General features: G+C 47.7%; 1 protein-coding gene across 1 annotated transcript in view; it reads right to left on the reverse strand.

Moving 5' to 3' along the window:
• Nucleotides 1-21,842, reverse strand: part of U2SURP (U2 snRNP associated SURP domain containing) — a 776,636-nt gene that overhangs the window by 673,684 nt on the left and 81,110 nt on the right. The window contains exon 4 of the mRNA XM_085633584.1: nucleotides 5,232-5,346. Coding sequence (XP_085489710.1) covers nucleotides 5,232-5,346 — 115 coding nt within the window. The remainder of the gene's footprint in view (nucleotides 1-5,231; nucleotides 5,347-21,842) is intronic.

Raw genomic sequence — 21,842 nt, forward strand, 5'->3', positions numbered from 1 at the left:
ATCCTCTAGCATATAAGTTGAAGATTTCTAGGCCGTGATGGAATTCAGACCCTCCAACTGATAGGTGGAGGATATCGTGGGATGGGCTAACATTGTTCTTGACTGGCCAATTCAACTCTATATTCACCCAGATTAGAAGACCTCCCGATGGACTCCCTCTAGGAGAACTAATTGCCGGAACAAAATAAGTAGTGAACCCAGATCTATGGATGGGTTCCAAACACCAAGTTTCCTGGAGAAGGATAACATCAAATTTGCTGATAAAATCGTTCCACACAGGATCGGTGAGGTTCCTTTTTAGGCCGCCAATGTTCCAGGACAAAAACTGGATAACTCTTATTGAGCGCGAGGTAGATAGTGGGACTACCGCTCCATCCCTGCTTGTTGTGGATCCCCTGATATGGCCTCCCCCTAGAGCTTCACTTAGAGTTGTGTAAACAGCTGGGCTAGCCACAGTAGGGTCCCGAGGGAGGATGGGAAGCGGTTGTGTGCCCTCTAATGGAGGGCTTTCTGGGGAAAATAGAGAAGTATTTGCATGGAACCCGGGTAGTCAGTCCACCTGTCCAAGGCCTGAATCCACCCGGTCACTAAACTGGGGCCAGACCGGGGAACTGCGAATTTGAATGGAGGAGTGTGCGGGTGGTGAGGTCCTATATTCCAGCAATATTAAGTTTTCAGCTAGAGCTAAGTCACTAACCTCGATTTCCACACAGTCCACAGGCGAGTCCACTCTAGATAGCCGCCGCGCCCTCAAGATGTCATCTCTAATAATTGATCTGCAGTCTCTAGTGTGCCTCAACCAGTGGATAGCTTTATTGCGCAGAGACTCACTGCTTTCAAAACCACCAGGGTTGCTCATTTTCGGGACATGCGTCATATAGACCAACGGTTTTGCAAGAAGTTGATGTTGCCCCGAACCCGTGGGCGCCAAAAATGGGGGTGACCCAAACCCACCCCTAGTGGCTGGAGAGGTTGCGTTGCTACCTGTCCTAGCCTGGGGATAAACATTGGACGCTCTGTTAGACACCAAATTGCGTGTAACGTCAGCAAAGGACCTAATAGTGGGGGGTGACTTGTTATTTCGCACTCCTAAGGCCCTATTTTGTAGTGCTACTAAAGAATGGATTGCCAAGGGACAAGAATGAGCGTGGGGGGCTAGATTGCTTGTCTTCAGAGTGGGTAAAGGCCCAGAGAGTGGGGCTTGCGGAGGTACAGTCGGATGTGAGCCACAATCTAAAATGAGGCTAGTCACCTGATTATTAAGATCTGCAACCAATTCTTCCAGCCTTGAAATCCTGGCCTGCAGGGCTTCCAGGGATTCGGTAGGAGGCCTGGCTGGAGTCAAAGGAGAAGGAGGGACCCTATCAGATGGAAGGCTGGATTCATCGTTGTGCAGGTCAAGAACAGAAAACCTATTGGAACAAAGGACTGGATTGAGAAGAGGCTCAGAAGTGTGTGGATCTAGAGCAGTGGCCTGGTGGATTAAGGCGGTCTGTACTACAAGGGCTGGGGGCTCGACAGGAATCCTTGGCAGGGTAGTAGGTAAGGAGTGAGCATTAGAGCAGTGCTGTGAGTTGGAAAACATAGCAGGGATCACCTTTTTAACACTCTTAGGGGCAAGCTTTGACTCCTTACGGGCCCCTTGGGTGGTGACATCCAAACTCCCACTTCCAAGCGTCACCTCACAGTCATTAACTATTTCCTCAATTCTGGACAGGACACAGTTCATAGCAGAATGAGTAGTGTTCTTAGCCTTTTCCCCCCCCTGTTTACTGCTGGCCACCAACCCTCCCTCTGTGCTCTTCCTCTTGCCCATCCTCAATAACCCAGTTAATTGTGCACGGAAGAGGCACAGGATCCAGATAAAGCGATAAGGTCGATTACAATACAAACGTAGAGGCCAACAATATATACACAGTCTGATGGAACACCGACAGCCTCATAATGCTAGAGGGAGATCACAGTACTTTGAGGCTTGCAGCACTTCTCACACCTGCATATTCACTTCCAGCCCTTGCAAACGTTTTAGCAGCTTGTAAAAAGGTCTCAGACTTTAACATTAATATGGCTAAATCACAGGCCCTGAATTTAACAATTCCTAAGCTGGTTCTTCCTGCTTTCATTTTTTTTAAATATCTTTATTACACTTGATATGTTGTTGATCCAATCAACAAAAAGAACACATATGGCATAAAATAACCTCACACTGTTGCAGAGGAAGGAAATCATAGACAGCACACATGTGGCCAATCAGCCGCCGGATACATATACATTGGGGCTTTCCCCTCCAGTCAACAAAACCCCACGGCAGGATGGGCCAAAATGCTCGATCCAGCAAAGACAAAACACTTGCCAGCAGAGGGCTTAAAGAACTATGTTGGTTTTTGTGTGCAGTGTCTGTGCACAGTGCAACAGATGCTGCATGGCTCTTCCTCCCTTGCAGTTCCTTACCCATTTTTCAATAGGCACCAAATTCTAACAAATACTTAAGGCTAAATTCAACCCCCAATTTAGCGTCATGGACACACACGAATTGGCCGGAGTATCTGCGCTTGGTCTTGGGAGGATCTATGCAGATGGAAGCCATTACAGGTATTCTGGATGGGGGCCTCAACGCTGTTAAAATGTGAATCGTGCCGAAAATCTTCTACTTATTCGAGACACTACCACCGAACCGCCCCCCCCCCCCCCTCCCCATGACGCTATCCTTCGTCTCCAAAGGGATCTACGTAACTTTATCTGGGAGGGAAACGTCCAAGACTATTAAATACAGTACTGATGTTTCCCGGAGATTGGGAGGCACTGGTGTGTCCCAACATTCTTGAATATTATCAGGCAGCTCACGTATGTTACATTTCAGAATGGTTCGTCCACAAAAGCGAAAAGCATTAGTTCCACATGGACCGAGCGGTGGTATGCCGGCCTCTCTGGGATTTCACATGGCTCCATAAATATTCTCAACCAAAACGGTCCTTGAAATCAGGGACAAAGCAGCCCTTAAGTTGTGTCTCACCACCTTCCCTTACCCAAACACCCCGCTTGCCTGCAATCCGGAGTTCACGCAGAGACTGTTGCACTCTCTGAGACCTATTTGAGGTACAAATAATCAAGACTTCTGATTAGTGCAAACAGGACTTTCATGTTTCAGAGTCCTCCAGGTCACAATACTTTCAACTGCGGCACTGGGCGCTATACCCTACCCAATGCCTTGGGGGAGTGACACACCCATTTACCCTCTATGAATCACTAGTTCAGTCATTTAATGGGATACAGGGATTGATCTTTCACACCTATCAGGTACTCCAACATTTGACCCCTGCTCGATCACACACATACCAATCCCAGTGGCACACTGACATAACTGAGGGAATCTCCCAGAAACAAAGGGGATAGTTGTGGCATGTCATCCCCAAGTTGGTTAGTATCATACCCCAGCGCGAGACGGCAGATAAACTGATGACAATGTGATATTACACCCCGACATGCCTACCCACCATTTACCCCCTACCTCTCCGCCAGCGCTGCAACTCGCGAACCAGCGATTTCCAACATATATGGTGGTCATGCCCATTCATAACCATGTACTGGAAGGAAGTTCTGAGTCACATCAAAGGGGTTGTGGGATTCCCACTTCCTAACTTCTATAACAGCTAAACTAGGCATCTGCCTTCTGGCACTGGAAGCAATGACACGCGCTGATTAGCAATTAATAGTCCCTATGCTCGGCGCCACCAAACAATCTATTGCTCTCCATTGGAAGAAATCATCAGCCCCGCTGATTGCTCAGTGCTTTACACACCTTTGGCATATCATGGCCATGGAACTAGTCTCCCACAGTGTAGCCCACACCGACAACAAATTCGCGCACACTTGGCAACCCCATATAACCTATTTTACTTGGTTGGAACGGTCTGCTTTACACCACACAGATTCTTCACCTGTTCGACTAATGCTTATCCTGGCTATGGTGTTTGCACCTACATGGAGGGGGGAGATACTCTATACATCTAATCCTATCATTCACCCTCTTGTACACATACCTACCGGCCTTGCCCTCTGCTCTATTCTTGATCATATGTTTACCCAGGCTGGGATTGCTCTTCACAGGCTCAACTATGACTTTTATCACGTTAATAATTCTATTTTTTACATTATGTATGGATTTCCCTTCTTTTGTGTTGTATATGCTATTTGTGTAATATTATGTAGATCCAAAACTCATATGGTTCCGATGCTGGGCCTATTTCTCAATTTTGATTATCTACACATCTGTTTTTGCCCCAGTGGACTTATCTATTTAGATTCTACACTGGATTGCAGATGTTGGACATTTGTATATGCTGTTGAAGGCTTTGTTACTTGTTATATTGCCTTAAAAAATGCCAACAAACAGATCTCTAGTATAAAAAAAAAATATATATTTGTTTAAGAATTGTTCAGGCTGGTCCCATTTCTGAGATACAGTATTAGTATTTTAATCTAATCTGGTTCTCTACATAGGACAGCTAGGTCTCCCACAGTGAAAATAGCTTTTAGGGCCATGTCACTGTAGGGACATGGTAATAATATTCTACATGTCCACTTTTAAATACCATGCACCTTAACTTGTGGGGTGCAAGTCTTACATTAGGGTGACATGAATATTTAGAATGGTGTATTTCTCCTCTCAAAAAGGGTCATTTTGACAAGTTAGGCTTCAGGTTTAAAACTGTAGCAGTGTGGCTACAATGGTAAGCTGGAAGCCATGTTTGCACTGCCAGTATAGCAGATGACACAATAGGTGCTGCAATCCACTAGTGGCATTTAACTTCCAAACCCTGGGTACATTTTGTAACATATTAGGGACTTACAGGTAAGTTAACTATACCAATTGGGGAGCACAGGCGGTGTACCAAGATCTAAAGCTAGAATGTGAAAAAACTGGGGTGACCTCAGAGACGAGACAGATTTTCGCACCACTTGCAGAAAAATAAACTTTAAAGTATAGTGTATATTCAAATGCATTCAGTGCTAAAGTATGGGTGACATTCTAGTCATGCCTAGAAACAATACTGTTAAGAAACATGTAAAAAATAAAACCTGCATATTTTCCAAGTCCAACACTAGACTGTGGAACTATGCACAGTATGTGAATCTAGAAAAGCGATGCAGGTTTCAAAACAGTTTCCATGATGGAGGATATCTGGGGGTGATTTGGTCAAAAAACGATGCCATGAAGTTGCTTCTCCTACCTTTTGCAGAATTAACAATTCCACCTCTAACAAATGTTTTCACTTTACTGACATCTCCTCCTTCAAAGGCAGCAAGGAATTCTTCATAGATTTCAGCAGCAGCTTTCTCATCTTCCTGCAAATCAAATATGTACCAGTTTAGTAACACTGCCCAAAAAATATTTTAAAAAATTATCACAGGACTCCACTTTCATATAGTGCACTTTTTGCAAATACATGCCTTCACCACAAATTAAAAACTAATATCAGACTAACAAAGCTTGCTATTTCTTTTGTTCTTATTATTAGTCAGAGGGGAACTTCAGACCAAACGGACAGCAGGTCAATGATGACCTCAAGGAAACCCAACATCTAGTAACTCAGTGACCAGAAATACGGACCACAATATTCCCCAAGAGCAATCTTCCTTCCTTAGCAATTTATACAGAAATGCTCGAGACGGACTCCTGTTCCCAAAAGCTTCTATGAAGCGGTGGAAGGTGTGCCTTGTTCTGCAGCTGTGTACAACTTTCCCTGCTACATTAGTTTCATCCTCTAAGTCTACATGTTTACAAGATAAAATAATTCCTAGGCTGCAAAGTGAGACCTTGACCTCGGTCTGGGTCAGCACTCTCCTCCGCATCTGTCGCCACGCTGCAGCGTCGAGTCCTCCTCCTGGTTGAAGGTTCGCACCAGTAGCCCATTTCTGACCCCCGCCTCGGAGCTCCACCTGTCTCCGTCTGCCTGGTGTCCATTTCTCGCCCTCATTCAATTTAATCCCTATTTCTCGCCCTCATTTCTTTTCAATTTTATTCTTATTTTTTGCCCTCATTTCAATTTAACTTTATTCTTTATTTTTCACCCTCACTTCCACTTGATTTTAATTTGGTCTCCTCTGCCCGCTAGCTGTTCCTTCTGTTAATCCCTCTAGCACCGCCGGTTCCCGCCGCTGCCACTGCTGCTGCCCCTGCGACCCTGCCCCCTTGCACAGAACCCTCTCCCGCCTCCCTACCGCTCGCTTACGCCCCCCTCCCCTACTTGATGGCGGCGGTTGCGCGGTCACTCAGCTGGCACGTTGCTGTCGCGCCAAAGGCAAGCCCATCTGCGGCAAGCGCTAGGGACCCTGGATCTACAACCCCCCACCACTACACTGCCGCCGCCCTCCTCGCACTCAACCCCAGAAAAAGCAACCACTGCCAGAGATCGACGCCGAACACCACCCACGGCCAGTTCTCCTGCCGACACTGCAGACTATCCTTCACCATCAACAGCCTTCCCATAACCGCGGAACCAACGACGAACACCTGCATCACTGAAGCCCTAACGTGCATCCTCAACGTACGCTCCCTCCAGAGACATGCCACGGAGATATGGGACATGCTCGACACCCTCTTGCCAGACGTCGCCTTCTTCACGGAAACATGGACCAATTCCACCTCCACCCCCGAAATCGCCAATGCCATCCCTGACGGATACAAGATCCAAAGAAAGGACCGCCCCCACCGCACAGGAGGAGGACTCGCCATCGTACACAAGAGAGATACCTTCGACTCTCCACCCCAAGGACGAGCGACCAACTCTCCAACACAGAGCACCTCCACTTCCAGATCCAAACCACCCCTGGACCAAGCTACTTGGGACCCTCATCTACTGACCCCCAGGGACCCCGCACCACCTCCGCCACATCCATTGCCGACCTCGCCGCACCCCACGCCATTGCCTCCATGGACTACATTCCCATCTGAGACCTGAACTTCCACCTAGACAACTTCAGCAACCCAGACTCAACCGCCCTCCTTGACAGCCTCGCCAACCTCGGACTGAAGCAGCTCGTCACCACCCCCACCCACAGAGCAGGATACACCCTGGACCCCATCTTCGCAGGAGGAACAAACATCCACTTCAGCCAGACCACCCAACCTATCTGGACAGACCACCACTGCGTGCACTTCACCTTCAACACCCCCATCGCACCCAAACCCACCCCGCGCCCGCCACAGAGGAACTGGAGCAAGATCACAGAGGAACACCTCAACACCACCCACCTCCACGACCCCCCTCCGCAACAACAGACACCAACTCCGCAGCAAAAGACCTACACCGCTGGATCGTCAGCTGGGCCGACAGTCTCGCACCTCTCCGCCACCCCATCAAACAACGCCCCCTGAAGGCCGCCTGGTTCGCACACCTGCAGGGGCCTCGAGAAACTCTGGCGGAACAGGAAAACCATTGAAGACCAGAACAACTACACGAACGCCATGAATGAATACCACCAGCGCATCAGAGCCACCAAGCGGACTTTTCTCAAGAACAAGATCACCACCAACACAAAAGAACTCTTCAACGTCATACAGCAGTTTTTTAGAAATATGAGAGGCAACACAAGTAAAAAAGCTGTATATAGGTAATACAACACAGGAACAAATTTCCAATTGATACGAAATATTCGCAGTGTTCAGATGTTCTTTTTATTCCATGACGCAGTGCAACAATGTTCACAGCCAACGCGTTTCGCCCAAGCATGGGCTTTTTCAAGGCTGTTTGGGAATCATACAAAATTATGGAATATATCATTGCTCAGTACACATAGAGAATTCATGTACAGACCATAACAAAATCAACACGAAAAAAGAAAGACCTTAGCGAGAAGTGAAAATGAAACGAGATGAGAGGAGCATGCTGATGACAGATATGGAGAAACGCCAAAACGTTAATTCATTTCCTATGACTTTACTTACATGTGGCCTTATTACCGATAGATTCTACCTACACTTTTTGCTACGTCATCTGTGGAACATTGTTTGTGTATCTACGGTTACTATTGCGTGGTAAGCGTTTTATTCCCGCTTCCTCCTTCGTTATATTTTTTATTGGGTCCGTGTTTATGTTAGACACTCGTCCAATTGGGGAAAGTGTTAAGGTATCACTAACATGGCTTTTTGACCTTTGCTCTCGTGCATTTCTTTTCTGACAATCGTGTCCAGTCACTAGAGTTAGCCAAAATGCTTTGTCACTTTTACGCAGGTTTAGTTTTTTGCACGCCGCACATGGGTGATTGTAGCCTACTCACGGTAGCTCACCAACTCGGTTCTTTATGCACTGTCTTTATTTCAGTTAAAAATTTGTTTTTTGTTCTTTAATTAACGTTTTGGCGTTTCTCCATATCTGTCATCAGCATGCTCCTCTCATCTCGTTTCATTTTCACTTCTCGCTAAGGTCTTTCTTTTTTCGTGTTGATTTTGTTATGGTCTGTACATGAATTCTCTATGTGTACTGAGCAATGATATATTCCATAATTTTGTATGATTCCCAAACAGCCTTGAAAAAGCCCATGCTTGGGCGAAACGCGTTGGCTGTGAACATTGTTGCACTGCGTCATGGAATAAAAAGAACATCTGAACACTGCGAATATTTCGTATCAATTGGAAATTTGTTCCTGTGTTGTATTACCTATATACAGCTTTTTTACTTGTGTTGCCTCTCATATTTCTAAAAAACGTGTTGTATTTGTGGTCTTACAAGCAGCAGGCCATTTGAGGTGGGCAATACTAGCACTACTGCAAGGTGACAGGTCTAGGCTGTGCATTCGTATATAACCTAGCTGCTTTTCTCTTTTAGCCATAGTCATACAGCAGTTCACCAAACCTCCCAGCGAAGCCACGGATGTCACACCTTCTCAAGACCTCTGCAACAAGCTCAGCTACTACTTCCACCAGAAAATCAAGGCCCTCTACGACAACTTCAGCGAACAGACACCGGACACGGCCCCCCCCTCCCTACCCCCGACAACCAGCCGACCATCACCACCTGGAAACCTGCCACCACTGAAGACACCCCCACAACCATGAAAAACACCCACTCAGGAGCCCCCACGGACCCCTGCACACCACACATCTACCACAGAGCCGCCGCCGCCATAGCACCTAAACTAGGCCGGAAGATCAACGCCTCCCTCGATTCCGGCATCTTCCCTGACTGGAAGCGGGAGAGGTCAAGCTCCTACTCAAGAAATCCTCAGCCAACCCAACAGACCTGAAAAACTAACGTCCCATCTCTCTCCTTCCCTTCGCAGCCAAAGTCACCAAGAGATTCATCTACACCCAAATGGCCACCTTCATCGAAGAGAACACCATCCTCGACCCCTCCCAGTCTGGAATTTACATCACTGAGACTGCCCTTCTTTCAGCCACCGATGACATCTGCATGCTACTCGGCCAGGGCCACACTGCGGCCCTCATCCTACTAGACCTCTACGCAGCCTTCGACACAGTCTCCCATCAGACTCTTGCAGCCAGACTCCACGACGCCGGCATACAAGGAACCGCACTCTACTGGATCCGCTCCTTTCTCTCCGGCAGAACCCAAAGGATCAGACTCCCTCCATTCCTCTGAACCTACTGAGACCAACTGTGGAGCACCCCAAGGATCCTCACTCAGCCCCACGCTCTTCAACATCTACATGGCCCCCCTCACCGCCATCGTAGGACAGCAAGGGCTCCGCATAGTCTCTTACGCCGACGAAACCCAGCTCATCCTCTCCCTCACAAATAACCCCAAAGACACCAGGCTTAGCTTCCAAGAAGGAATCAAAGATGTCGCAACCTGGATGAACAACAGCTGCCCAAAACTGAACTCGGAGAAGACAGAGGTCCTCGTCCTCGGACCCTCACCCACTGCGTGGGGCAGCTCCTGGTGGCCTCCTGCCCTTGGAAACCCACCCACCCCAGACGGACCACACCCGGAACCTCGGCATCATTCTAGACTCCTCCCTCACCTTGAGCTTTCAGATCAACACAGTCACCTCCACCTGCTTAACTCCCTATACATCCTCAGCAAGACCTTCAAGCGGATCCCCCCGGAATGTAGAAAGACAGTCGCCCACACACTCATAACTAGCAGATTGGAATACAGCAACGCCCTCTACGCCGGAATCAACAAAACCCTGCTACACAAGCTCCAAACCATCCAGAACAACGCAGCCAGACTCGTCCTGGGAACCCCACAACACAAGCACATGACCCAGCACCTACAACACCTCCACTGGCTCCCCATCGAGAAGAGAGTGACCTTCAAGCTACTCACCCACGCCTACAAATCCCTCTACAACATCGGACCCAAATACCTCAATGAAAATCTCCTTCCACGTAATCAAAATGAACCTCCGCTCTGCCGACCTCACCCTGGCAGAGACCCCAGGCTTCCGTAGAACCAGAGTAGGTAGAAGAGCCTTCTACTATGTTGCAGCAAAGACCTGGAACGAGCTACCAGTCAGCATCAGACGCTCCCCCCACTCTGCACACCTTCAGGAAGTGCCTCAAGACCTGGCTCTTCGACTAATCCAGACCTGGCTCTTCGACTGATCCAGAGCTGCACACCCCCTCTCCCCAGCACTTTGAGACCCTCACGGGTGAATAGCGCGCTTTATAAACCCCTGATTGATTGATTGCAAGCTGGGATTTACAAAAAAGGTATGGTCGGTCAGATCAAATGTTGTGGATAATTTAAAAACGAAATGCTTACTTACCTCTAGGAGACGTTTTGCAGCATGAAGAATTTTCTGGGTTCACATCCGGTGTATTATTCCGCCATCTAGTGGTTTGGGTCTGGAATTATTCGGTTAGTCCCCCTTTTTAGGTCTCGCCTAGCGTTGCAGCGCATGCGCTGCTCTCTGGCGAGAGATTTTGTGCGATAGGGTTTTCAGAAAAGGGCTTGAAGCCCCAACCCTCACTTCCACTCTTGTATTTTAGTACTTCAAGTGCGAGTTTATCTCAAACAAATGAAAAACTCGAAGTCCCAGAATTCAAAGAAAACAGAACTGGAGGTTGTTTCCCGCTACCGTGGGACACGCTGGTATCTTTTCCAGTCTCTGTACTTCGTAAAGCTGTGCGGAGTAACAGAAGGCTGTGGTCCACAGGTCCAGGAATATCAGAAGCTGCAGAAGTGAGCGACATTAGCATAAGTCCATCACTCCCGTAGAACACTACAGCTCGCACCGCTGCGCTGGTTTTACATTCCTGTTGAAATGCCTCAGACTTTACGCGCTATCATGTGTCACATTCTGCAAATCCTTGTCATAGACTTATTAAAAAGGGGCAAAGCAGAGTATAGAGCTGTGGGGTGGGGGGGTGTGTCTGGTGTGGTGTGGTGTGGGTGTGTGTGTGTGTGTTAAATGTGTCTTTAATTGTATACCTGCGTGTGTGTCAGGAGTTGCTGGTGTGGGTTTCTATTTGTGTGTCTGCGTGCATCGGTTGGCGTCTGTTTGTGGGGGTCGGTAGGTGCGGATGAGGGGCGCCTCGATGTGAGTTGGTGTCTGGGTGCCACGTGGGGTATCTGGGGTTGTTGGTTTATGTGTCGACATGCGTGCATCGGTTAGTGTCTGCTTGTGGGGGTCGGTAAGTGCGGATAAGGGGCGCTCCGGGGGGGCCTGGATGCGAGATGGTGTCCCTGTGTGTCTGGGGTTGTTGGTGTGGGTTTTTATTTGCGTCTGCTTGCGCTCGTCAGTTGGTGTCTGTGGGAGTCGGTATGTGAGGATGAGGGGCGCTCTCGGGGAGCGGAGCTTGGATGTGAGGTGTTGTCCCTGCGTGTGTGTCTGGGGTTGTTGGTGTGGGTTTGTATTTGTGTGTCTGCGTGCGTGCGTCGGTTAGTGTCTGTGGAAGTTGGTATGTGCGGATGAGTTCACGCCGCAGTTATCTCTTTGATACACCCCGCCTTCACAGTTCGATCAGCTCGCAATAGGGCGAACAAAAAGTGGAAATACCGCCGGGAGAAGCTTCGCCAGCAAACAAGAGGAGGACGTTGAACTTTGAAGTGCTAGATGCTGCTGCTAGCCTGCTGCTGCTAGGCTGCTGCTGCCAGCTGCTGCCAGCCTGCCGCCTGCCGCCTGCCTCGCGCACCTGAGCCCCACAGTCTGGTTTGAGCTCTCTTACCCACGCGCCCGTTGCCACTGTGTCTTTCTTTTTTCTGCCCTCCCTCCTCTTTTTTTCACGCACCATCCTCTCTGGCTGTCACTTTTCTGTACCCCCTCTCTCTTGCGTTCTCTCTCTCGCCCTTTGTCACGCATTAGCCCATGCCTCTCTTTCTTTCCCACCCAGATATTGTCTCTTCATTCCATTTCTCCGGGGCTCTTGTTTCACTGCCACCTGTTGCATGGTGACGGAGCAGGTACACAACGGAGACACACACCGGGGATTTGCTTGTGTGGTCATCTCCCTTAAGCCATCTTGCTCTCTCTCACACACCATCTGTACTTAGAATGCACTAATCTGTTGGTGACATGATTTCAACTTTCTGTGGACACCAATATGTTACTGAAAGGATTGGGTGCACCCTGATTAGTATTCCGTGTCATTTAAAAGGCGACTAAAGGGATTGATTGTTATCCTCCTAATTACTACACAGAAACGTTTTAAGGCATGGGCAAGTGGGCTCTTGCCCTGGGCCCCATCCTTTTAGAGGGGCCAACTGATAGATCCTGTTCTGTTCTCCACAAAGCAGCGCATGCACTGCTCACGCCTTGCGAGTGCCTTTTGCAATCGATTCTCTCAAAGGCTTACATGCACGCGTAGGGATGGACAAAGATGGCTGCTCTCGCCATTTGTCCAAAGCTAACAGCATGCGCGTGTACGTACAGACAGTGGACAGTCCGACGCCATCTTGAAAAGCTTTCATTGTCAAGGCAAATGCTGCTCCACGTATGCAGCTTGCCGCATATGGGTGGACAAAATGTGCGCGCGCACATGGCGGCGTCCTTTAGTTTTCCCTCCCCACCCCCATCGGGCCCCTCCTTCCATTGTGTGCGTGCTTTCGCTTGGCGGTGCATGCACCGGCAGTTCGTGCGTCGCACATTCCCTGGGCACTGATGCCCACCACCGCACGGGGGAACCTGCCTTTCGCCGCCGCAGCTTTCGCCAGCCGGGGTTGTAGCTTTCGCCGCAAGGCCGGTGCGGAGATTCAGATGGTGATCCTGCTCATTGCCACCTCGGTGGTCATCGCACATCTCTGGGCGCTGATGCCCACCACCGTACGGGGGAGCCCGCCTCTCGCCGTCTAAGGTATCAGGTATCAGAGCGCTTCTATTACTCCTTGCCGCACCAAATTTTTCTGTTTGTTATCTCTTCTCTGCTTTTAAAGGGACACATTTTTTTTCTTGGACACACTCCATTACAGTGCATGCGTTTCCCTCCTCTCACTTTCCATACTGTGGTTTGCTATCTCCCATTGCCCTAGGTTGATGTTAACCCCATCCCCCTCTCCCCGTGTTGTCCTTACAATTAATTACTGTCCTTCCTTCGTTCACTGAACCCACAATCAGCCCCCTCTCCCCCGTTGGGCAGGGAGACGCTGCAGCCACCATCTTCATGCGCGGCCCACCCACTGCAATACACACTCTAAGCCGTTGTACCTCTGGCACAAGGGTGCCGGCTCACAGTCCCCATCCATAAAGCAATGTTAGAGAACAAATAGCTGGCTGCTGCCCTGCTCTCCAAGCTGGACTGGCATGCTGCACAGAGACGGGAGAGACCGTGTTCTGCACTTGGTACAACCAGAGCTTACAACATGGGACTAACGGCATAGACTGAGGAAACAATTACTACTCTCAACATCAGAGGAGCTTTTTAACCACCAGTGTTACGCGGCTCTGGTGATTTTTTCTTTCTGATAGGGGGTTGGGGTGATAGACAAGCCATAGTAGGAGAAGACAGGGGTGTTAAGGTAACAACAAAAAACACAACAACAAGCATTGGCATAGCCAATTGGTCTCGCATTTGGGACCTTAAAAGTGTTTCGCCATGCAACAGTTGCATAACTAAATACTTATAAGGTCCCAAAAGCGAGACCTATTGGCTATGCAAAGCGGCCGTGAAAGTGAAAGTGATCGCGATCAAACATCAAAGCGGCCGCCAAAGTGAAAGTAATTGCGGTAAAACGCTGCGCGCGCGCCCGCGCACATGCACTGTAGCTCTAGGCTGGCCTGGTAGCACTTTCTGGAGCTCTCTAATTAAGTCTCGCCAGACCAGCGCATGCGCTGGGTCAGGCGAGACCTAAAAATCACTCAGGGTCAAAAGCCACACATTCCAGCTCAGGTTTACTTAATGCAAATCTCAGTTCAACAGCGAGCGTTCATGCAGCATTTTCAAAGGGTAAGCATGAGCTGTGTTGCTGGATAATTCACAGAGTTAACAAGGTTTCTTTAAAGCATAGTTAACGACCATTACAAATGTAGCACCATAAATTATTTAAAAATCTGGCGTGATGAACATTCTTAGCGCTACCTTCCTAGATAAATGTCGACGTGTAGTGAGAGTGCCCACATTCCTTTTTTGCTTGCCCCCGTCCCTCCCATGCTACTTGCCCATTCTCCACTCAGTTGCTTTCCCCTTTCCGCTACCACCCTCTTCCCGCTGTCCATGGGCCTGCTTTCACCTGAAGCATTTTTCTTGCTAATGCATTTATCTGCTGCTACTCTCCTTTTGTGAGCTGCATGTAGGGATCTTAAAACTTCTGGATATTTTTCTTTCATTTGTAAGGCTCTTCTCTATTGGCTTTGTCATTTTTTAAAACATGTTGCACAGCGGCGCATGGCTTAAAGTAAAAAAAAAAATAATTAAAAAAGCACTAGGGCGTGGATAGCTTTGACCGCATTACAGAGCTTTTTTAAACTTTCTGCCATGCTGCTGTTGTGTAACATACAAAACATTGCCAAAACCAATAGATTGGGCAGAGGCAAAACAATTTTGCTTTGCCAATGCTTGTTTGAAAGATCTTTTAGACGTTTTGCACTGCAACTGTTGTACAACATGGATGAAAGTTAAAACAAAAAAATAATAAAAACCGGGCTAAGACACGGCCTGCGTTGATCATCATAGCTATTTTCTTTACTTTCAGCCACGTTGTACAGTGGTTGCACTGCTATGCAACATGGCTAAAAAACATTGACAAAACCCAAAAGATCTCATATAGCCAAGACCTATTGGCTTTGCCAATGCATGTTTCCTATGTTTTGACTTTGACTGTCTTGTAACATTCCCTCCTTTCTGGACTTTAGGCCTATTGTGACATTTCTTGGAGAATGGTTTATGAAGTTTTCACCTGTTTGACACCGTTCTAGCAGGCTAGCATACGGAACTAACTACAAGGTGACATTTCGAACTTTTCAAACTGAACAAAGCACACAATAGATAAAAAATAAATGCAGTGCTTTTTGTTTACCATATAAACCCCAAGAGAATGGAAGGACTGGAAGAAGTGAGTGGTAAAAAAAGATCAGGTAACAAAACAAGCATTGAAAAGGCAATAGGTCTCGTCTTTGATTTAGTTAAAGCCATTTGCTTTGCTAATGGTATTGTACAGCAAAGCAAATGGCTTTAACTTAAAAAGCGAGACCTATTGCATTTGTAATGCTTGTTTAATACAGGCAATGTGTGGTAGCTGTTTACAGACAATATATAGAGAAATGTTTTTTTTAACACCATGCAACATCCATAAAAAAGTTGCTTTTTGAGTGAAACAGGAACTGCAGTAGGTGGATTATTTGCATAATATCGGTGAGCTGCTGCTATATTACAATATTGAAAACACATCTCTATTCCTGAATATTAGATAGAAACACATTTAGAATTTAGACTAGTGTGTCACTGCAGTGTCAGTGACTTAGCCAAAGACAACGTGAAACAAGCATTGCAATGCAATAGGTCTCACATTTACGCGAGTTTGAGCTATTGGCATTGTAAATGGCAATGCCTTATCTTATGTTTTGGTTTTTAAAACATAAATAAAAGGCATTGCCGCGCTATGCAATGCAATAGGTGTTGATTTTAGTATTGTAAATAACAATGCCTTTTAATTTTTTTTAAAAGACATTGCCATTTACAATGTCAATAGCTCAAAATAATGTAATTGCGAGACCTATTGCATTGTAAATGCTTGTTTAGGTTGAGACTGGGCAGCGCATACGTTGCTCTGCAATGCATGCTGTATTAGAGTATGGAAATGAGGCCCCGACCACTCTCCGCCCATATTTTTCATTGGCTTTTGTCATTGCCCTTCGTAAATGCTGCCTTCTGATTCGTTAATAGGCTTGTTAGGCCCTCCTTAGTACCGCCTTGTCTTCATTTGTAACCTCCCATGGAGGACTGCCCCTTTTCATTCTGTTGTTATAAGGTATGTTTATTTTAGTCTGTAAGCACTATATTCTTTAATGAGTCTCTGGCCCTGCAGGCACTACTTGCAGCACGCCATGCACGCTTTCACTTTCAAAGCAGCCCGGGCCAATTCCGGCCGCTGCTTTGCAATGAAATAGGTCTTGCATTTACGAGAGTTTGAGCTATTGCCATTACAAATGACAATAGCGTAAACTCTCGCAAATGCGAGACTTCTTGCATTACAAATATTTTTGGGGTAAAGGCGTCCCATACAGCGCTTGCACTTTAATGTTGGACACGCCCCTTCTTTACACATGGCTCGTCTAAAGAAAGGGGTGCTGGCCGCTATTAAAGTGAAACTGTGGCATAGGGCACTTTTACAAAAAAAAAAAATATACATTTGTCTGTCAACTTTCACTTTAATGGAGGCTGCGCCCATTTGTTTAGACGTGGCTAGTCATTAATGTGAAAGCGCGGCATGGGGCGCTTTTACAAACATTGCACTTGCAATGCAATGGGTCTCGCATTTGCGAGAGTTTAAGCTATTGGCATTTACAATGCCAATAGCTCAAACTCTCCTGAATGCCAGACCTAATGCATTGCAAATGCTTGTCTTTTTTTACTGGAGGAGTCGCCTATCATTTTGTCCTTCCCTTTATGTCAGATGCCCGCCGGTCTTGCTTGTTATCCAAGCTCGTCATTTCCAGGGAGCAGGGAGAGTCACATATGAATCCACAAAATTCTTCGAGCTGCAAAAATAATCTTACAGGTAAGTAACCATTTTGTTCTGCAGCATTAATCTTTTCGCGGGTTCACATGCTAGGCATTTGTTATATAACAGTATTTTCTCCTCCTGGGAGGTGTGGTTGAAAGGAGTTGGAGGAGGAAAACAGGTGTTTCACTACCTTTTGACCAACCTGTGCCTCCTTGTTTAGTAGTAGTGTGTTGTGAAAGTGCTACCAATGCCATGTGGCTGCCATACATATGCCCTTGATGTAAACAGCGGCTATAAATGCCAGTGTGGCTCTCTATTTCCTCGTAGTGTGCTCTGGTCTTTGGGGTAATTCTGCACCTGCTATTTTGTATCACGTTTGGATAGTTTCGTAGGCTCTATATTTGATATTGTCACTAGGTGGCAATACCGTGCAAAGAGTCCAGAGGTTCTCCAAAAGTGTGCAGGGCTCAATACAAAACCCAAAGTACTCTATTAGTGGCAGTGTGGGCGAGCAGCATTAGGCCTAACACAGAGGAGTGCAAGACACTTATTGCATACACATGATCAATAATGGACACACGACTCAAGGAGATCCAGACCAGTTTTCTAAAATTATACTTTGTTTTTACTTTATTTTAAGACCCTGGTTTTCACATTAAAATAAGTATGTTTTTAATTACAAAATACTTTTCACTTGCAAAAAAACAACATTTAGAAACGTTTTCAAACTGTCCAATGTTATCCTATGGGGAAAAAAATATTGCAGTTAAACAGGTAAGTATCAAACTTACAATTTCAGTCTTCGGAGCCAAAAGTCAGTAAGGGCCAGGGGACAGATAGGTACCAAAACAGCACCACCAGCGGCAGCCGTGCAGAGGTCAAAAATCGGAGATCGACTCAATGCTTCCAATGGAGACAGGGGTTGCCTGGAGCCACACTGCTTGCAAGTAGGTAAATGGGTTGCAGGGGCCAAGTTTTGGGAGATAGCACAAGGGGGCCACAAAGCAGCACCAAACCTACACCACCAATGGCATAAGAGCAGCAGGGTGCAAATTCGACTTTGGGCACCCAATGTTTTCATTGAGGATTTTCCTGATGGCAATGAGGCTGCAGGCGTGGCACCAGAGGTTGCAAGAGGAAGACCACAGACAGCAAGGTAAGTTTGGATAAGGGTCGTAGGGGCATTTTTGCTTCAGCTCACCAAGGCAGGGGTACCTTTTGACGTCGGATTCTTCTTACTGGAGCTGGTTGCTGTTAGGGAGCCTCTGAATTCACACTGCCGGCGCCGTCATGGAGGGGTCAGCCAACACTGAACACAAGGTAAGGATCACCGGGGAGATTTCATTACACAGGTGAGCCACTCAGACTCAGGCCGTGGGCGTCTGGTGCAGAGTGGGCATGAGACTCGGATCTGCGTGGATCCAGAGTCTTTGGAGTTGGTTTCTTCTGGTAGGGTCCGCTGTCCTCAGGAGATTAGTGTCTTCATTGAAGGCAAAAGTCCTCTCAGCGGTTTTGGAGGTCGTTGTTGCAAGACAGGTCACAGGGTCGTCTAAGCTGGAGACCGGCCGAGAGGGCTGGGGCCAAGTCAGTTGTCGCCTTCTGGCTTCTGCTGCAGGGTGTCTTCTTTCTTCTTAGGTTGTCACAGATCTGAGGGTCAGGTCTGGGGGAGCCACTTAAATACTAAATTTAGGAGGAGTAGCAGGTAGTGCCAATCGGCACCTTACCTGGGGTGACTGCACATTCTAGTAAGCCACCCTCCTGTGGGAGGGGGCATAGACCTAGCCCTGATTGGAGGGGTTCTCCCAATGTTCAAGATGGCGGGGACTGAAAGTTGTGCTTCACCTCTCTTCCCCCCCTCCCCCACCCCACCCCACACCCACCCTAGGGGTAGGGTTGGCAGAGGTGGACACACCTATCTTCAATTTTCCCACCGGTTTTCCTGCCCAAAGTGGGGGTGTTAACCAGGGGTTGCCATCTGCTGCTAGTAACAGAGGCTATGGGAGTCACATTACAAAAGGTGGCAGGCCTTTGAAGCTCCTCTCTTCAAGCACTAACCTATCCTGGGGGAGGAGGCATGACACCTCTGCCCTCAATGTGCATTATTTATGGTCCCAGAGAGCAGGGGCTCTCTACCCAGGGGTGCGCAAACATGTCTGGTGGTGGCTGGCTACCTACAGCCAGTCTGAGACCACACCAGGGTTAGTAGGGATTCAGGGGGAACCTCTGAGGTGCCCTCTGGGTACATGGTACAATACATCCCACACTGGCATGGTGTGGGTTTATTGAAAGGAGTAGTTTGGTACTAAAACCTCCTGTATTCTGTGAAGCCGTCATGCTCCTGTGGAATTCAAGTTGTCGATTTTACAGTCCATGTACTCTCTATGGCTTCCCTGGCACTTGCAAGATCAGGAAATGATGCCCAATATTGTAGGGGCAGGTCTGCTCATGCAGATATGCCCTCACCTGTAGTATAGTGCACCCCACCTTAGGGCTGTGAGGCCTGCTAGAGGGGTGACTTACCTATGCTGCCAGGCAGTATGTCAACTGTAGTTTTATCCTTCACAGGGGCATGCAAGCTGCAATGGCAGTGGCATGGTCCCAAGGGACCCTCTTCAGCTCTCAGGCCCTAGGTACCCAGGGTACTATTTACTAAAAACTTACAGGGGGCAGAAGTACCAATTGGGAGTTTGTTTTAGGGAAGGAACACTGGCACAGGGACCCTGTGCACTACATTTGAAACCACATCAAAACCAGGCAAAAAGAGGGGGGTAACCATGCAAAAGAGGCACTTTCTCACTGTTTGTACGATCCTTCTTGTGAAGGTTTACTTTGCAATTGGTGCGCCCTTGTTGTTTGGGGCGAATGATACAAAGGATTGTCTAGCTGTCTTGTTCTTTACAGGTAGTACATAACTGCTCTTCTAACATCCAGAGTGTGCAGGGCTCTTTCTGCTTGCATCTTCAGACTATGAAAGAACGCTAGTAGTTGTAGTGTCTGGCTGAATTGGAAGTGTCAGAATACTTTTGGTAGGAACTGTAGATTAATCCACATTACAACTCTGTCCTCTTGTACATGCAAGTATGGTTTCTGTATGGTGAGTGCCTTTAGCTCATTAACCATCCTTAGGGAGGTGATGGCTATCACTAAGGTTGTTTTTAGCGTTAGATGCCCGGGAGCCAACTTTGTGCATGGGTTTGAATAGGCTGGTCATTAGTTGAATCAGCACCGGATTCATGTTTAACAATGAATCGGGTACAGCTCTTAGTAAGGCTATCCTTTTTGCTCCCAATAGGAATCTTTATGGCTGGTACTGTGAACGGTCTTGATCCTCTAGTGCAGGCCACTACACCTGCGAGATGTAACTTTATACAACCGTAAGGCAGTCTCTCGTACAGGAGTTGGGTAAGGTACGGGACCACCTCGCTTTCATGTATCCATTGGTCATGCAGTTTGCTCTTCCCGCACACGTGTATGAATATTTTCCATTTCATAGTTTAGCACCTCCTTGTGCGATTTCTGCAGGCCTCTGTGAGTATCTCCATCATCCTTTTTGGTAATCCCAGGTTGTCAAATTCTACGTTCTCAGGAACCATGCTGCTATGCGGAGAGTTGCTGGTTCTGGTTTGTATATCTGCTCTTCATTTATGGTCAGTAGGTCCTGGTGGATTGTCTATTTTTTTACTTTGTCCTGAGCCATCTTAGCAAGTCCTGAGCACCAGGTCGGTCCTGCACCCTGTGGGCAGATTAATATCAGAGTTGTGTGTGCTTTCATCTGTTTAGGACTATAGTTATCAGCGGCATTGGTGGAAAAGCGTAGGCAAATCGCCATTACTAGTTCGAACAACAGGGCATTCCCCACAGATCCCTGGTGGGGGTACCGGAACACTTTGGCACACTTTAGCATTTTGCATTTGTCCTTGTTGCAAACAGGTCTATCTGTGGTGTGCCCATCTTTTGAACGTGCCTTTGACAATCTGGTGTTTCAGTTCCAATTAGTGTAAAGCATATTTCTTCCTGATTCGGTTTTCTGAACCCTGGGAATGTATATAGCTATTGGTGTTACTGGATGGCCCAACTCCAAATGTCCTGTTTCTAGCCGAGACAAGGGACATGATTTTGTAGAGGTAGAACATTGTGGCTGCATTGTCCAACTGGTGTGTGGGTGGGAGGGGCGAAGGGGCATGGGGTGAAAGGACTTATTGGTGCCCCGTCCCTGTTGTTTGGGCAGCTCCACCACTGGGTCTGCCCTTAAAGGGCTGGCTTTGTGTGCTGGGGTAATGCCACTGTTATGTCGACACAAGGTGCGGTGAGGGGTGCGAGGCTGAACGGAGTGATACCTGGTTGGGGCCACCCATCTGGTTGTGCTAGCCTCCTCTGAAAATCCCTCTGAACTGGAGTGCACCCATGGCCTTAGCAGTATCTGTCTTTTTTTATTTTCTGCACACCATCGTCCATCACTGGTCTGATCAGATGGTCGCCTGTGAGGGGCATATTCAGTATCACCACCTGAACCTTTTGTCTGAACCTGAAGATCCTCAGCCAAGCATGCATTTGCAGTGTTGTGCCTTCCCGTAGATGTCTACTGGCTGTGTGGGCCGTATCAATCGCGGACTTCAGGCAGGTGTTTGCTATGCTTTTGCCTCCTGAGCAGAGGTTTTGTCACTCGCCTGGTAGAGCTGTGGTAGGTGCTGCATGAGCTGCTCCATCCCCTCCTACTGCTGGTGTTGGTAACGGTCGAGGGAGCATTAAAAGACAATGCACTACTGTGTGCTGCCA

The sequence above is a fragment of the Triturus cristatus genome, chromosome 11, assembly GCF_964204655.1.
Source record: "Triturus cristatus chromosome 11, aTriCri1.1, whole genome shotgun sequence".
Classification (NCBI taxonomy): Eukaryota; Metazoa; Chordata; class Amphibia; order Caudata; family Salamandridae; genus Triturus; species Triturus cristatus.